The sequence below is a fragment of the Episyrphus balteatus genome, chromosome 2 (genome assembly GCF_945859705.1).
Source record: "Episyrphus balteatus chromosome 2, idEpiBalt1.1, whole genome shotgun sequence".
In the NCBI taxonomy this organism is placed as follows: Eukaryota; Metazoa; Arthropoda; class Insecta; order Diptera; family Syrphidae; genus Episyrphus; species Episyrphus balteatus.
Window position 1 is genome coordinate 6,759,938 of NC_079135.1, and position 18,065 is coordinate 6,778,002.

At 32.5% G+C, this 18,065-nt stretch overlaps 1 protein-coding gene across 1 annotated transcript; it reads right to left on the reverse strand.

The window, feature by feature from the left end:
• Positions 1–3,952: 3,952 nt before the first annotated feature.
• LOC129909001 (probable ATP-dependent RNA helicase DDX46) lies at positions 3,953–15,563 on the reverse strand. The gene is made up of 4 exons (XM_055985882.1): positions 15,483–15,563; positions 15,172–15,393; positions 14,155–15,118; positions 3,953–6,141 (listed from the first exon to the last, which is right to left on the reverse strand). The coding sequence occupies exons 1-4, from the start codon at positions 15,503–15,505 to the stop codon at positions 4,063–4,065; spliced, it is 3,288 nt and encodes a 1,095-aa protein (XP_055841857.1). The 5' UTR covers positions 15,506–15,563; the 3' UTR covers positions 3,953–4,062.
• Positions 15,564–18,065: the final 2,502 nt, after the last annotated feature.

Genomic DNA, 18,065 nt, shown 5'->3' on the forward strand with positions numbered 1-18,065 from the left:
TAGGGGTTTGCCTGATTAATTGCCTCAAAATGAAACAATATGCATTAAATTCAAGATTTAGCAATTTAAAAAAATATGTTACGCATACACCACCGTGACCCGTTGAGTTAAACCGAAATAAATGATTCAAAAATCTTATAGATTACTAAACATTCAAATTTGTCCTTTGTTGATCATTCACTGACTGTCTGTTCCTTCATCGAACTGTTTAAAGAAGCATAAACTAAATTATTCGTACCATTTGGTCGAAAAATAAAAGTCCGATAGATGGAAACTTTGCAAAAATGCCCCATTTATGGGAAAAGAGAAGCTCTGGATTCCGTCAACTACAAAGACACAAGTCGTTCATTATCCACTTGAAATTAGCTATGCCATACTTAAAATTCAGCTGCTATAACGCCTTACAGAAGGTAAATTGCAATCTGTAGAGCTTTATAGGAGCAAAACTGTTATTTGGATGTTTGGTTGGCTCACTGGATTGAAATGCCTGATTAATTGCATCAGAAAAACAATGATTCACATGAAACTATAAGATTTAGCAATTAAAAACAAAATACGTATACGCCGTAGTGACCAGTCGATCCATCAGGAATTTAGCTATGTCTAACTTATATGTTCACTTTTATAAGCTTTATAGAAGCTAAAGTATCCCCTACAATGCTTTAAAGAAGCTAAATTGTTAGTTGGTGAAAGTTTATTCCTGGCGGATGATAAGAAGACTTGTTCCTTTGTACCAATTAACTAAAAATTGCGCTTATATAAAGATTTACAGGATAGCTGGGAGACTAAGGCTCAGATTGTATGCACTAAGCTTTAAAAAAAATTAAATTAAATTTATATCTACTGAAACAAGACAACATATTTATTACAAGGGTTTTCTAAAAAGGCAAGTCAAATTTATAGCATTCAAAAATAATTTGATGAATACAAATTGTTTGATATACTCTTCATCCAAAACTTAAAACGTCAAAACCACGCCACCAATTTAACAAAAAAAAACTTATGGACTTCAAAATTACTCCACCAAATAACCTTTCAAAAAACATTTTTATAGACATCACTCATAAAATAACATCCATTATGACTTTTATATTTTCAACATCTTCTGGTTTCCTGACATGGAAATATATATTTTTTTATCTTTTGCAATCATTTTTGAATTGAAGAATAAGAAAAAAAAACAAATTCCAAGTTTAAAGTTCATAAAAAAAACGAAGTCTCTTACGTTTCTTCTTCTGTCTAATAAAGTGAAACTACCCAAAAAAAACAAAACACCCACAGGCACAGAGAATTCAATTTAATAAGAATCCGTCAGAATTCCCGTTTGGTAAATTGTTCCCATTCTTGTGGGCACAAACACACACAAACATAACATACATTTTCAGTCTTTTACCATACAAAATATTATAATGTTTTATGAGCTTGAAAAGCATGGTACCAGAGGGTACAGGAGAAGGAGAACTTCAAAAATGAACTTTTGCCTGAAGGAAGCAGCGGTAGCAAGCTAGCTAGCGAACGAAACCATTATAAATTCCATACTCATCGAATCCTTTGAGCCTCTCATACAAAAGAAGACATAATAAAAAATACATATTGTGCCACCGCATCGCGAACAGAGATGATGTTAGTTTTTTTTTTCTTTCATTTTTTTTATAATATTTTGTTGGAGGTCGGACGGTTCTTGATACGAGAGCATATACATACGTAACTTTCTAAACCCATCTCTATTGTATGTTGGGTTATATGGGAATAGATTGAGTGATGCATATTATATATAAAAAGGACAAACTCTCGAATACAAGGATGTGCATTCAACGCGCCAACCTGATGTGATGGTGCTCTCTTGGTTCAATGACGGTTATAGGAGAGGGTTATAGCTGATAGGGGTCCTGACAGGATGCCATCATTTTCAACGATAAAAGCTGAAGAGCAAGTTTGTTTCTTTTTTATTGTTTTTTACATTTTAAATTTGGTATTGCTATTATACATACCTATTGTGTGTATGGTGACAGGATATAATGCGATGACTTGGAGCTAAGTTTTCATATGAATTATTTATTCGGTTAAGTTATTGCCACTTTGTGTCATCACTTCATAATTGAATTACGAAGGACACGTAAATTTTAGTTTACCAGAAGCAAAATGTTAAGTAGGAAATAAACTTTTAACATATTTAAACCAAGTGAAAATTGTTTAAGAGATTCGCAGGTTTTTGAATTCTATAACTTTTATAACTGAGTAAAATGAATAGGTTTTTTAATTGGAAGGACTTGGAATAAGAAGGCATTAAGTGACAACTTCGTATTATTCAGCTTGAAGCTACATTGATGAAGCTCTGCCAAGAGCCTGGAGATTAAAATCATTTAAAAATGTGGTTTCGTTATTTTAAGACTTTTTTCAAGACTAAAAAAAGTACAAAAACACTTTTGTTTAATTATTTTTTTTAAATTGCTCGGTCCATTGGACCCACGACATTAAAAGCGCATATATTTTTTTTTCAACTTCAGTTAAGGGTTAAAAAATAGGGGCGTCTTTGTGAAAGTAAAAATAATTTGAGTGCCTTCGTTCTTCATACATAGTTAAACTTTGGGCACTCGAAACTGCCTAGGCTCATCGTCAACCCATAACAATCTCCTGCTCCTAGCCGGGCAGTTACCCCGACAGCTAGTTTTAAACCCTTAGTTTGGTAAATCTTAATAATGTAAATAGTTATACGCAATAATTAATTGAACCTCAACCACTATTTGTTGGTTTGCCCCATAGATTCATCAACCCTTGTTGTCTTCCGAAAAAATTACATCCCCTTTAATCATGAGCATATCTCCCTGATGGTTTATCACAAAATGTTTGATAACTTTCTTGAGAAGCCCTAAAGTTTACAGCCATTGTTGATTAATGTTTTCGAGATCCACTGTTTTTTAAAACCCTGAAGTCATGAGATAAAAATGTGACTGAATTCACATACGTACGTACGTTTATTAGCAAACTTATATCTATTACACCTTGAAAATACTCCATAACTATGCTTTTGTCTTCACGGTTTCTGAGACTATAGTAATAAGTGATAGGAATTTTTGTTTCAAAAAACTTTTTTTATTCTACATTTAAAAAATTCACTCAAGATATTATTGTAGATAAAATTCTGATATTTAATTTTCGACACTGTTAACCTGCTCAAAGAAACTAAATACAAAAAACCTAATAGGGTTCCCAATTGTAAAAGAATTCGAAAAAAAAGTAAAACTATCGGCCCGATTTCAGCATCCGACTTGTTTTCCAATCGTTTGTACTCCATTCAAAAGCAGAAACAAAACTACTTACAATTGTTCACAAAGCCAACTTCAGCTGTATAACAGTTTTTAATTTTTTTCCTCCCTATTCCATTGTCACTCTCATCATGAATCTGGAAAGATTTATACAAGCGCATGTCTGTACTACCCAAAATACAAAAACATACAATCGGAGTAATTCTCTTTCGGAGAAAAAAAAAAGATTAGCTCCATTGCTTCATTACACCTGACTTTGGTGAATAGCTTTTGAATAGTGTGTGTGTATGCATTTGAATAGACTAAATTTAAGGATCCTAATGATAGCATTGGGTTATATCATGGAAACACACACGAGCTACTTACTTGCTCTATCTCTGTTTTCGACGACGAAATGTATACACTTTCATGCTTTCCTTTTCTTCGATAAACACTCAAAATTGGTGTTGGTGATGAGAAAGGAGGGGGATGATAGAATTTTGTTAAGAAGATGATAATAAGGGAGCCTAATTACATTTTATGAGAGGATATGAGATTTGACATACATGGTTCAAAAGCAATGATAACATTTCCTTGTATTATTCTGTTACATGAGGTCTTTTTTCATCTTGGGTATAAATCGACCCTTGTATTCCTGCTAGTCCTCAGACATGAACCTGTCCAGGTAGTCAACTAAAACACATTCATAATTCCTGGTTTTGTTATTTTGTTTTATTTTAATTTTGTTTGAAGTTTCTACACAATAATTACATAGAATCTCACGTGAGTTTGTATTTGATAAAAGTATTCCCCCCTACTACACGACCTTGTATCGACCCTTGTTAAAGACATGATGTGCTGAACTAAGTTTGAGAAGTTCCTCCTTGATCAATCGAGTGATTTCCCGCTTTGCCTTCTGCACTGACATTTCACTACAACTTTCTATTGCCAAATACAGTTTACGTTCACCTTCGGGTGGATTCTTTCCAGTGGGCACATAAGTACCTCTGACAGTCAAACCAGCTTCAGAATACTCAGAAATCTGTGCAAGTGCTTCCTTAGAAGTGACCTTCCATCTAGCTTGTTGTGGGAAATCATTAATTTCCAATTCTTCTTCGTATTTGGTGAAGGAGGATTGTTGCAATGGCGATAGACAATCTTCGTCATCCTTTGGTTGGTAGTTCAACTTGTTGTTGAGTTTAGCAGCCAATTGCTCAACTACAGTACGAGCTGTAATCATTGGCTGGGATTGAGTTCCCTTCATTATTAATTCAGTAGCAGCTTGTTGTTGCATTGGAGGTTTAATTTCGCTGGTCAAATTCCTAGCTGTGTTAATCTTGGAGGCCAATTTCTTAGCTAGTTCCAATTTATCTGAACCACCTGCAGCTGCAATGGTCATAGCTGTGGCTGTGGTAGGCGTGGTGGTGGTGCTAAGTGGTGTTAAAGTGGCGGCGGGAACACCAGCTGTTGCCATTGTAACTGTGGCAGCTGTCGGGGCAGGAATTACAGGAGCAACGGAAGTTTCTTTGATATTTCGTTTGGCAGCAAACAATTGTTCAATTTGCTGATCGATATCTTGTTCAATATCTTCATCATCATCCGAATCAGCCAAACCAAGAGCGGCTTTTTGAAGTTTCTTGCTTTCTTTGGCAGCATTTGCTTCTTGTTCATCGAATTTAAAGCCCTTGCCACTGAAACCACCTCCACTGTGGACTTTCTTGCCTTCGGCTTCTTGTAAAGCTTTGTAATCTTCCCAGAGCTTCTTTAAATCTTCGGGAACTGGTGTTTCAGATAGTTCAAGTGCTCGGATAATGTCGCCAGCATAACGACCTTGTTCGGGTGTTAAGAAAGTCCATGCTTTACCTTTGTTTCCAGCTCTTCCTGTACGACCACATCTATGAACGTAGTCTTCATAATGATTGGGGCAATCATAGTTTATGACAAGAATCAAGTCTTTTACATCCAGACCTCTAGCAGCGACTGATGTAGCAATCAGAAGTCGTACTTTTCCTGATTTGAAATCCAAAATTGTCGAATCACGATCGAATTGGTCGATGCCACCATGAAGACTCATGCAGGGATAAGAAGCTTTCATGAGATCTTTTAAGACAATATCAGCGTTTTCTTGCTTGTCCACAAATACAATAATACTCCCTTGTTCCTGATAGACACCCAACAACTCAAGCAACTTGAAGAACTTTGCATCATCTTCCAGAATAGCGACGTTCTGTTCGACATCCTTGCATACCACCGATCGTCCTCCGACAATAACTTCAATGGGTTTCTTTAGAATTCTTCTTGCCAAAGCTTCCATCTGTCGAGGGAATGTAGCACTAAACATAACCGTCTGTCTATCTGGACGGACATTGTCAATAATTCTCATAACTTGAGGTTCAAAACCCATGTCAAACATTCGATCTGCTTCATCCAGAACTATATATGTTACTCTTCGTAAATTTGTGACTCTTCCAGAGTTGGCTGCCAACATATCAATCATTCGGCCAGGTGTACACACAATTATCTCAGCTCCACGCTTGAGTTCGGCAATTTGTTCGGAAATACCAGTTCCTCCATAAACACATACTGCTCTCAGATTGAGTGCTTTAGAGAACCGTTTGATATCTTTACCAATTTGCATGCATAATTCACGAGTTGGTGCCATGATTATCGATATGGGACCATCTCCATCTTCCATTTGTGGCTGGTCGAGAATGTGTCGGAACATTGGAAGTATGAATGCTAAAGTTTTGCCACTTCCAGTTTTAGCAATACCAATTAAATCACGACCACTCATAATTGCTGGGATAGCTTGACATTGGATGGGAGTGGGGTTTTCAAAGTTTAACTTTCGCAAGACGTCCATTTCTTTCCTACTCACGCCGCATTGTGCCCAGGTCTAGAAGTAGAAGATTTAAGAAAAATCGTTATTTAAAATTAAAAAAAAAAAACAACTTGAATTTAAGTTATTTAGAATTTTACACATTGGCTCAAAAAGTGAAAGAGTACAAAAGTGAAATTTTTTAAATGCATTTTGTGTAGTTTTTTGGGCTGAAAATTAAAACAAATGATGCAGAAAACTTATTTTTGGCCTAAAAAACAATTTGTGTACTCTTTTTAAAAAACTAACTGCGCAGCTGGAAAAAAATATTTTCACTTTTGTACTTTTGCAAAAAGTAGCCAATGTGGTTAAGGCTTAATGAGAAATTTTTTTTAGATGATGAGATGGTATTCAAATGTGATTATCAGCAAAGGGTGGTGTCATGAAATCTGATTATGAGGCCCTCGATATTTCTGTCTGTAAAAAACATACCAATTTTGTATTTCAAAACATTTTTTTATAGTAGTAATTTACTTTTCAAAACACTGTTAGGACTTAACACTCAAGGACTAAATATAAAAATACTGTGAATTCAGGGAAAATTGGAATAGTAGTATCAAGTTTTCCAAACCAAGCAAGAATAACAATATATTAATATATGTATGAGCCGTTGTATTTGATAGTGGTATAAGTCTATTTTTTCATGTTTTGATATATTTAAGGGTTTGCGTTTTTAAGTGTTTAAAAATAAAGGTACATTTAAGTGAATTTAGGTGATGCATTTTATATTACTATCATGTTAAATTTTAAAATGCAATATAATTGATTAAAATTCTAGAATAAAGTTTTACACCCCCAAATAGACTAATACCACTTTCATTAATTTTAAAAATTATAAAAAATAAAAACTACTTCAGTTTAAGTCCATATTTTTTTTCAAACATGGTTTTACTAATAGCATTTTTTAAGCGTTTAAAGTAAAAATAAATTTAAAAAAAAACTTATTTTCATGAATCATCAGGTTTTATAGGAACTGATTTATTTATTTTGTTAATAAAATTAAATTAAAGATAGACTTTGTTAAAAAATAAATAATTGTAATGCTGTTTTGGGTTTTGATTAATAACATAATAAGAGGATGGAAATATTTTCTTAATTGACCTATAACTAATTTTTTCCAAAAGTGGATACAAGATTTTTAAACCAACCACTTTTGTTTTTGTTCGACAGTTTTTCAAACGATTCAAACTAACTAAAAATTGAATATGATATGAAAACTCTAAAAATAGGCTTGAAATTGTTGTTTAAAAAAGCTAATAGTTTGGGTTCTAGTAGTTGGATATTCAAGATTAAGATTTTGAGAGTTAGGGAAAATGACAGAGTATCATAATATGCACTTAAAATAAATATTAAAGTGTTAAATGAAAAAGTGCATTTTATCCGTTTTTGAAGTACGTCACAAGGATACAACTTCTGCAAAACATATGTAAGACTTAATAACATCATAAAATAACAAATTCATCAATGGCCGCTCAGCTTCCACGTTCCATACAAATTTGCCCATTCTCTTTTGTTTCTTTTTGTATTTTTGTAAATTTTAATCTGTGTAAATCCGTCTCAAAAAAGAGATTACAAAAAATAAATCCAATTTTCAGGAAAAGTGCAAGATTTTTTTTTTTTACATGGAATTCTTTTAAGTACAAAGATTTGACTGCAATTCGAATGCAGAATTTTTGGTTCTTTAAAGGTTAAAAATATTGTCAAATGAATGATTTTTTGATACTAACAACAACAAAAAATAGGGTTGTCATATTTAAAATGAGTAACTCCTATCTGGCAGCCCTATTTTAAAGCAAAAATTGTCTAATAAATAGTACTATCATATCTTTGTAGTGTGATTATGAGAACATTTTAATGTATAAAATATTATTAGGAATGCAGTCCTACAAATGTGTTTCAAAAGAGTTTTATTTTGTAAGAACAAAAATGCTAAACTACACACTAAACTTTGGCTGACACTCTTTTCTATCTTAAAAACGTCGGGTGCCACCTCTAAAATACGGACAAGTATTCGACAAACCCTTTACAAATATTAAAAAACAGTAAATTTGAGAAGGTATTTTTAAGAAACTAAATGATTTTTTGAAAAAAAAAAAAATGTTTTACAGACCAATAGCTTTATTTTTCCTAAATTTATTTTTACCATTTTATTTATTAAAGAAATAAACAAACACTGAATTTATAAGGTCTTGTCCACTTACCAAAGTAAAAAATGTAACTTTAAAAATTATAGAAATAATATGCCCTCTCTTTAATACGAAAATGTTTATGTTGTAAATGGTTTGTATGTGAGCTTCCAAAAATTAATTGAAATCAACTTAAATCGACGATTCTCCAAACTAAAAATCTACACGTTAGCTTATTTCTGCTCGCGGACTCTGAAAAAAATCACGATAGCTACATATCTACTAAGAGCTATTTTTAACGTGTTAGTTCTTATTCATTCTAACGTCGTATTTCGAAGAATCTTTGATTGGATTTGCTAAGGCCTAAACTGTCGCTATTGATTCTAATCTAATAACCTTATGGCAACAAATAATAATCTCATACGTGGGCTTGAGGTCAACGCAGGAGATTATTATTTGTAACAAAAAAGGTCACGAAGATAGAATAAATAAGGATCACAAAATCAAATTTTGGCTGTTAGGATGAAAAGACAAAGAAGATATGAACCTTCTTCATCAGAGAACACTTTTTTATCAAATCAACATAACAACAAATCAAGTCATGTTTTGACTAAGTCTTTTACATTTGAATTATTTAGAAACCGAAATGACTTATACGTTGAAACTCGATTAACCGGGATGGTCGGGACCGAGTCCATTACGGATAATCGAAAATCCCGGATAATAGAACTTTTTTTTTTTCAAGAAAAAATTTATATGTTTTTAAGTTTTTATTAAAAAAACTAATAAAAAAAAAAGAAAACTATTAAAAAATTTAATAAAAAAAAAAAGAAAACTATTAAAAAATTATTCCATAAACGTAACAATTCATATTTTTATTTGACTCCTTTTCATTAGAATAGGTACACAACTTTTCAAATGTTCATTAATCGTTTGTCCCCAATAGTGGTACGTGACCTAACAAGGTTTTATTGTTTTATGATAGTTTAAGATGTTGGCAAATGCAACAACTAAAATTATTTCAAAATGGACCATAACTTTCGCATTGTTTTTCTTGGAAAGTATTTTTTGAGGAAAAATCAACTTATTTTTTTCTTCATCAGAATAGGTACACCCTTGTTATCTTTAATGTTTTCGTGGATTTTGAGCAAATTTACCATTTAAACAAATAACTGGACTTTCCTAAGTGTAATTTAATAATCATACTACTATTTTGATAAACATGGGTGGATTAAAATCGCTAAATTTTGGCGAAAACACCTTAAGCAAAAAAAAACAAACAATGAAGGATCCACCAGTACTGGTATGATTAAAAAAAATTACGAATTGTGAATATGCTCTATCCAGACTTCAAATACAAACATTCTGGGGTAAAAAAAATGAATGGTGGTAAAAAAATGCAAAAAAAAACACTTTAAGACGAGTAAATTTTTACATGTGCTACCAGTTTTGGTGGATTAACGACAAGGATAAAAGTGAAAAACAGTTGTTATTTGTAATTTTAGGACAGTAAATAGAATAGGCATTAGTCCCAATCTTCTAAAATTGCTGAATTTTGAAAAGACACCATTACTACACCAAGAACAGAATTGGATGCGTTTAAGGTTTTTGAAATCCTTTGACACATGAAAAGTTGAGTGGTATTTCTTGTTATTTTTGGATCAACGAACATTTAATTTTGATATCCTTGGTGAGTTAAACCATCAGTTTAACATTCTGCGAAAGGAGAAACCATTTTGAGACCAACTTCATTGTTAAAAAAGAAGTGTTAAGGCATGGAAGAAAGTAATCTTATACGATAATACAAATAATGAATTTCAAACGTGAAGAATGGTCACAATTATTTGTAAATGCATATTTAAGAAACTTTTCCTTAATTCTCTAGTATTTGTGAACCAGTATTCTGAATTTTTTTAACAGGTCCACGCCTCCTACCACAAAAAATGCTCTGTAAAATATTGGGATGAAGTGCAAATTTAGAAAGTACTTGAGTATCTACCATAGAAAACAACCCTGTGCCTTGTTGAAAATGTTTGGAAATGGCTAGCCCGTACTGATAAAATTTGTGATATTCGATTTTAAGACAAAAATATTTCCTAACCCACCATTTAACAATTTAGGGAAGAGATTCATATACAGCTATGGACAAAGAAATAGCACACTTTTGATTTTTCTTACAAAAATCGGATTTATTTGGGACCTTTTAACTTATGTATTATAATTTTTACATCAGGGCATGCATTAGCTTATGGGAATTCATAAAATTAATAATTATAAATTATTTTATTTCAATTCAATTTTTAGAAATATAATTTCTAGAGAATACCCTTTTTTCTTGTGGACAAAGAAATAGCCCACATTCCGAAAATCATTAAAATAATCATTTCTAAGCAAAAATTCTTACAATTTTCAATAAATTCAATACTACTAAGTTAGTAACTTGTTAGTAGACCACAGTTTTTCAAAGTTCTTTCGCACCTCTTTGGTAAACTTTCAACTAACGTCTGGTATCCAATTTGTGGAGTACAGCACCACGCTTCTTTGATTCTGGCCCAAAGATCGTTTGAATTTTTGAATTTCCTTTTCCCACGCTTAACCTTGACATCAATTTATAAGTTTTCTATGGGGTTAAGATTGTGAATTTGAGATGGCTAGATGCAAACATCGATTTTTTCGTCCGAAAACCTATCTTGTACTATTTCTGATGCATGTTTGGGTGATTGTCATGTATGAATATCTAATTAACTGGAGAGAAATATGGTTCCTCGGTATTCTAATGTAATATTAAGACAAAAGAATTTATCAATTTTGCCCTCCACCTAACCAATGGGTCCTTACCATGCCAGGAAAATGCGCCCCAGACCATCAAATCCTATCCTCTTAGTTTCATCGTATTGAGATAATACTTTGGCTTGTCCTTTTAACATTTTAGGCGATGGACAAATGTTTTGTCATCGGTTCCAATGCGGTTAACCTTTATTTCATCACTCCAAAAGACTCTCATTCAAAACAGCATGTTTTTATTCAGATGTTTTATAGCTAATAATTGGATTTTTCTTGGTTACCTGTCTGTACAACTCAGCATCATTAAGTATCCTTCTTAAAAGTCTGCTTGACACTTTTTTCGCCGAATTCTATATTTACTTCGGGCAAAATCGTGCGAGATGACTTAAAAGGCCCACATTTGCGTTTCTTTGTGATCGCTCTATCCACTCGTATGGAAGTTTTGCGGGGAAGAAGTTAACGCAATTTAATTTCAGAGTTTAAATTTCTATTTGCTCTTTCCAAATAAATGGCTTTATCCATCATTTTTTCGAAAAATTTAGAGTTTAAGCTAATTAAGAAGGATTTTTCCCTTGACTATGAGGCTCGAAAGTAATTCTCCCTTTTTTCCCAGTTTAATGATGTTTTCTGCCTATTTTTTTCAAAAATACTTGTTAATTAAATAGTAGCAATAAAATGAATGCATTTTCGTCTACAACTTTTGAACGCGGAATAAAAACTTAACGGTTAAACAAATGTGTGCTATTTCTGTGTCCACTAGCGAAAGAGACAGAAAAAGCATTATATTGCTAGTGCAAATAAATATAGAAAATAACGGTACTTTTAAGATATTTTTGTCTCCATCACTTTATTTCGATAATATACCAAAAGAAAAAAATTTATAAAAAGCATTCCTAATATCTAAAATTCGATTCGCATGATTTTTCTCAATAGTGTGCTATTTCTCTGTCCATGGCTGTAGATTGCATAAAGAGATTTAACAATGCAATTCCTGAACAGTTTTGTTATTTTTTTATGAATAAAAACGCCACTATACAAAAAATAAAATAAGTAAAATACATTTTTAAGAAGAACTTGGTTTAAATTCATTTCATGGACCACTTTCACAACATTCACAAAAATTACTCAGTTTTTCGATGTGAAATGCTTTGCCATAGAGAAACAAGAAAAATAACCACACGTTTTGAATGACTAAGATCAAAATGATCCACAATGACTTGACATCAAAAAATTATTATTTTTCCTACACTGTGAGGAAAAAACGAATACTGAACATTTGAAAACTTGTGTACCTATTCTGATGAAAAGGAGTGTACATTACAATATCACGAGATTAATTACGAGTATTATGAACTTTAAGGAAAATTAAAAAATTGTTGCATGTTTAGGTTTTTTTTTTTTTATTACCACCGGTTTTAGCTGGACAAAAAAAGCGCAGTCAGGGCTAAGCAATTTACATGTTAAATGCAGCAACACCTTAGCCCCTTGGGCTTAGTTGTTAAGCTCGATGATATCCCTGGGCTTAAAGGTAGAACTATAATTGACTGAAGCGCTTCCAACCGCACTCGACGGATGAATACTTATCAAAAATTCAAAGAAAACAACAACAAAAACGTAGGATTTGACATAAGCTTCCGACTGCTTCATCTAATAATTATAATTCTGGGTTAACTTTTTGAACAGTTTTAAATCTGTGGTACTAAACTAATTTTTTCATAAATTGTTTAGAATTGGTTTACAAACGGGAAAACTGACGTTTGAAATGACAAAATTTATTTAACTACTTTTGCTAGCATACATTTTTGTATCTCTTTGTAAAACATACAAGAAAAATACAAGAAAACCCGAAAGCGATAAATATGAAAACTCTAAATTTTCTTTGTGTCTGCTGATTTCAGAACATTCAATAAGCAGTGCTGCCCAGATTTCCGGTTAAGCCCCGAGGCGTTTTTTTTTTTGTCCAGCTATGCCCGGTGGTAATAAAAAACACACCTATTGTGTGAATGCGGTCAACTGGCAGTAAATCCTGATTATGTTGTTCCAGAATAATTCTACTTTTCAAAAAAATAAGACTCTCTGGGCAATTCCATGGTAACTCACGTTACATTCACAAAAATTTCCTATACATAAATAATTTTTTTTTTTGTTAATTTTATTATAAATTGATACGAAATTACTATCCATGAATGGAGCATAACTTTTACTTTCATAATTAACAAAAAAAAATTCTTTATTTTTAGCATTTGCTTAAGAGAAATAAAAGTATGATGGTAACTCACGTTACAAAAATCGGACAAGAGTTTTAAGAGTCCGACCGTATGAAGTTTTTCTGCGAAATTAAGAACCTTTATTTGTTTTTAATGAAGATTCCATACATACAAAATTACAAGCTTTTAATATTAGTGACAAAACTAAACATTTGTTCAATATTTCGAGGAAAAATTTTAAAATATTTAGGTAACTCACGCTACATTATTTTGGTAACTCATGTTACCTGCGATTTGTGGTTCCAAAAGTAAAGAAAAGATGTATTTTCACTCATGTTTTTTTTAAATCGAATATTGTGTAACGAAGCTTGCTTAAATGTTAATTTATTTTAGCAATCACGAGGGGATATTGTCATCGTCACTATTAGATTCATCTAGTTTTCTGTGGGCTTCTTTTTCCGTCTTTTTCATGTGAAATTCTTCTGTTGTTGGCAAGCTTATGCTATAAAAATGCTTTAAGATTATTAAACTCCCTGAATTTTATGTCTATCCATAAGGGAATACAACAAAGAATCTTTTTTTGCGACTTGCATAAAGAGTTGCCGTTTGTAAATAGTAATTTGCTAATAAAAAAAGTAAAAAAGACTGCATAATTTGTTCAAAATTCGTGTCCACTTTTTCATGGAATTACCCCTCTACAAAAAAAAATTTCAAATATTTTCTTTATTTTTGAGTGCTGATTTTGTATTTTTTAGTTAAATTTACTTCTTTCCTGTTCTCATATTACGGATAGTAGAGTTTATTACGGATAATAGAGTTTAAAAAAATAAATTTTGTTTATTGTCGAGAATCCAACAAATAACATTGACAATTTTCAAAACAACATTTATCATTAATCTTTTAAATATATTTACCTTAATTGGCTTGGGACACCCTTTTCCCTTAACTTGTATACCCTCCAATTCCACACGATACTTTTCCACTTCGTGTGACTTCATTTTAGCCAACTCCGGTACTTCGACATAGAAATTCTTTCTAAATGGAGCATAATCCACATCAGCATGATTAATCTTAGCCAATTCCTTTTTGTGTTTGTTAGCCAAATTGGCAGCTGTGTCTTTAATATTCTCCAAGTCATCGTCACTGGAATAATCCAGACTGTCTTGATTTTGTTCAATAAGTTCACCCTTATTCGCACTAACATCTTGTGATGTCTTCTTAACAATTCCCGTCATAATAAGAACCCCTGAACTGTCTGTTGTGCTTGAAGGATTGACAATGTTATTGATTTTACGAACTTCTTTGGCAACTTCTTGCATATAAGCGTCTAAAGGATCTATATCGTCTTGAATTTCTTCTTCTTCTTTCTTTGAAATTTCTTTTGTTTCTTCACTTTCTGGTTCTTCTTTGGGTGGTTTTTGTTCCTCAACAATTGGAGGTAATAGTTTAATATCTTTAATATCTTTTGAATCTTTATCTTCTTCGTCATCAGACTCGTCTTCCAAACTCCATTTCTTGGAATTTGCCTGCGTTGGAAGAATTAGCGATTTGAAATCTTTCTTATTTGCTTCTAATTCTTTCAATTTGCGTTCTGCACGCCAACATTCAATACGTTCACGTCGTTTAATCATTTCCAGCTCCAATTGGCGCTGTTCTTCTTCTTTGTCGATTTCTTTTTCGGGACTTTCTTTCGGCTCCGGTTCAATTTTGATTTTTTCAATTACCTTTTCTTTGACGGGCGATGCATTTGAACGCTCATTGCGTTCTCTATCCTTTTGACGATCTCTGTCACGATGACGGTCACGATCACGATCACGTTCGCGATCGCGGTCACGGTCACGATGTCGGTCGCTTGATGATTCCATTGCACTTCCACGACTGAAAACAACTTTTTTATCTTGAATCTTTTAAAGTTTATTTAAAACAATTACCTTCTAAATCCCTCATTATCTCCTCTTGTCCTTGATGAGGGCGGCGGTGAATGTCGGCGTCTTTTGGTTTCTTCACGTTTTCGATTGTCCCGGTTGTCGCGGGGGCGCTTCGACGAAGAGTCTTCGCGTTGCCGGTCATAATCATCGTTTCTTTTCCGATCTCGTTGGGGAGAACGTGACCGGCTGCGAGAATATCTTCGGCGTTCACGATCTCTATCACGACTGTAAAGAATTTGTTTATTATAAATATATTTATGTTTTAATAAAACGTTTATAAAAGAAAAATAAATTATTTTTTTTAGTTTACTCACGTAGAATGCGACCATTTTGACATTTTGAAATTGAATGAAATGACAGATGACAGATTTACAGGGGAGCTAGATGGGATGAAATTGAAATAGAAAATGAACGTGTTCAGTCGATGTAGAATATTTGCAGCACTGCCAGGTAAACAAAATTTATTTAAGGCCGTGTGTGAATTGCGTTAAATAGTTAACACCGAGTAAAATTATTGACACTATTGAGGTGAACAAAAAAATTTCAAAAAAAATTGTATTGTTTAAAATAGCTGCGTTCCTTTGGAAATATTTATCTACTTTTTAGTACTTACAACTACTTTGAACTACTTTTGCTATATTGAAAAAGTAGTTCAAAGCAGCTTTAAGTACTAAAAAGTAGATAAATATTTCCAAAGGAACGCAGCTAATGTTGTCTACCTTTTTCCTGCCATGATACTCCTTTTTAATAAAAAAAAAAAACTAAACAAAACCATCTGCAAAAAAAAATTTAACTCAAATTTAACCAGGTCCCAGAGCCCAATAAATTTTTAACAGCTGAAAACTTTTTATTCACCTCAAAAGTGTCAAAAATTTTACAAGGTGTTAACTATTTAACTCAATTCACACACGGCCTAAGGACATATTTAATGGGCTATTTTCACTAGAGCCCAAATGAAAAATTTCGTTTGGGCTCTAGTCAGTCCAAATTTCAAAATTCAACTTTTTTTTTCTATACAATTTGACATGAGGGGTATTCAGGAAACGAAGGTAAAACTGGGGTCGAATTACGGCAAACGTTCGTTAACGAATGGTTGCTATGTGTCCCTATCGTTTTCTAATAATTAAATAGAGAGAGAAATAGTCAAAACGTTAATACTACGTTTCCACCTACCGTAAATCTGAGATTTAGCTAAGTAGATTTAGAATAAAGGCTTAACTACATACACCACTTTTTGAAAAAGTACAAAAGTGAAAACATTTTTTTTCTGGCTAGCGCAATTGTTTTGTGAAAAAGAGTATACAAATTGTTTTTTAGACCAAAAAATAAGCTTTCTGCATCATTAGTTTTAATTTTCCAGCCCGAAAAACTACACAAAAATGCATTTGAAAATTTTCACTTTTGTACTTTTTCACTTTTTGAGCCAATGTAGTTATACCTTAAATCTCGAGATTTATTCTAAATCTACTTCGCTTTATCACGGATTTGGGTTCACCTACCCCAAATCCAAGATTTTCAACCATTTTCAATCTGAGATTTAGAATAAAGGCTTAACTACATACACCACTTTTTGAAAAAGTACAAAAGTGAAAATATTTTTTTCTGGCAAGCGCAATTTTTTTGTGAAAAAGAGTATACAAATTGTTTTTTAGACCAAAAACTAAGCTTTCCTCATCATTTGTTTTAATTTTCCAGCCCTAAAAACTATACATAAATGCGTTTGAAAATTTTCACTTTTGTACTTTTTCACTTTTTGAGCCAATGTAGTTAAGCCTTAAATCTCGAGTTTTTTGCTAAATCTACTTAGCTAAATCTCGGATTTAGCGTAGGTGGAAACATAGTATGATCGTAATCGTGTGCCGTAATTCGACCCCTGATAAAGTGGTAAATGTGTCAAAATTTTATATGGCATATTTACCATTTTAGCCGTTTTGTACTAAGCCTTTTTTTAATTGATATTTTTACAACCCTGCTGCTGCCGTGCGGTAGTAGAAGCAAAATAATAGGTGTATTCACGATCCGATGCAACTGGTCTTGTATCATTGCAAAAGTGTAAAATCTTACAACACTACAACAACAAAATATATTAAAATTTTACAACAGTCTTGCACTTTTGCTATACCCTAGACCAGGGATATGGCGAACCTTTTTAGAGCCCCGTGCTATTTTAAGAAAATAATTTATTTGAAGCGCCTTCGGCGTGCCATACAGTTTTGATCTAGTTTTTAGTGACTAATAGAAACAAAAATAAATAATTTTAAACTACGCAGTTTTTTTTTGTAAGTATAATTAAATGTTTGAAACTCTATAGGGGTATTCACGATTCGATGCAAATGGTCTTGTATCGTTGTAAAAGTGCAAAACTGTAACATTTTCTTAAAATAAAACAACGAAATATACAGACTAAAATTTTTTTACACTTTTACACTTTTGCTATACCCCAACCCTATAGCAAAAATAAAATACAATGGTGCAAAATTTGTTTATTGTAGTTGTAGTAGTAGAAAACAAAATTTTCTGTTTATAATTCATGTTAATAAATTAACGAAATTTCAGATTAACATAACAAAACAAAGAAACAAGAAATAAAATACAGTGAAGGGGATATTTCGCTGTGTTTCGTCAATTTAAGCAAAATGCAGGCTGTTTCATTTGACAACCTGTTTCTAAGAGAATCTTTAATGTTATTCACTTGAAGGTAGACGAAAACGTTGTCAAAATAGCAAGCGCCTACTTTTTCAATCAGCTATATCGCGAATTGAATTACATTTTTCCATTAATTTGCAATTTACATTCTTCGTCGAATTGCCCTCCAGGCTCTCTAGTTCGATTGGTTCCAAGTCTTTCCTTGTTTCGACGAATTTTTGAGCACATAACGAACTGAATTGGACTTCATT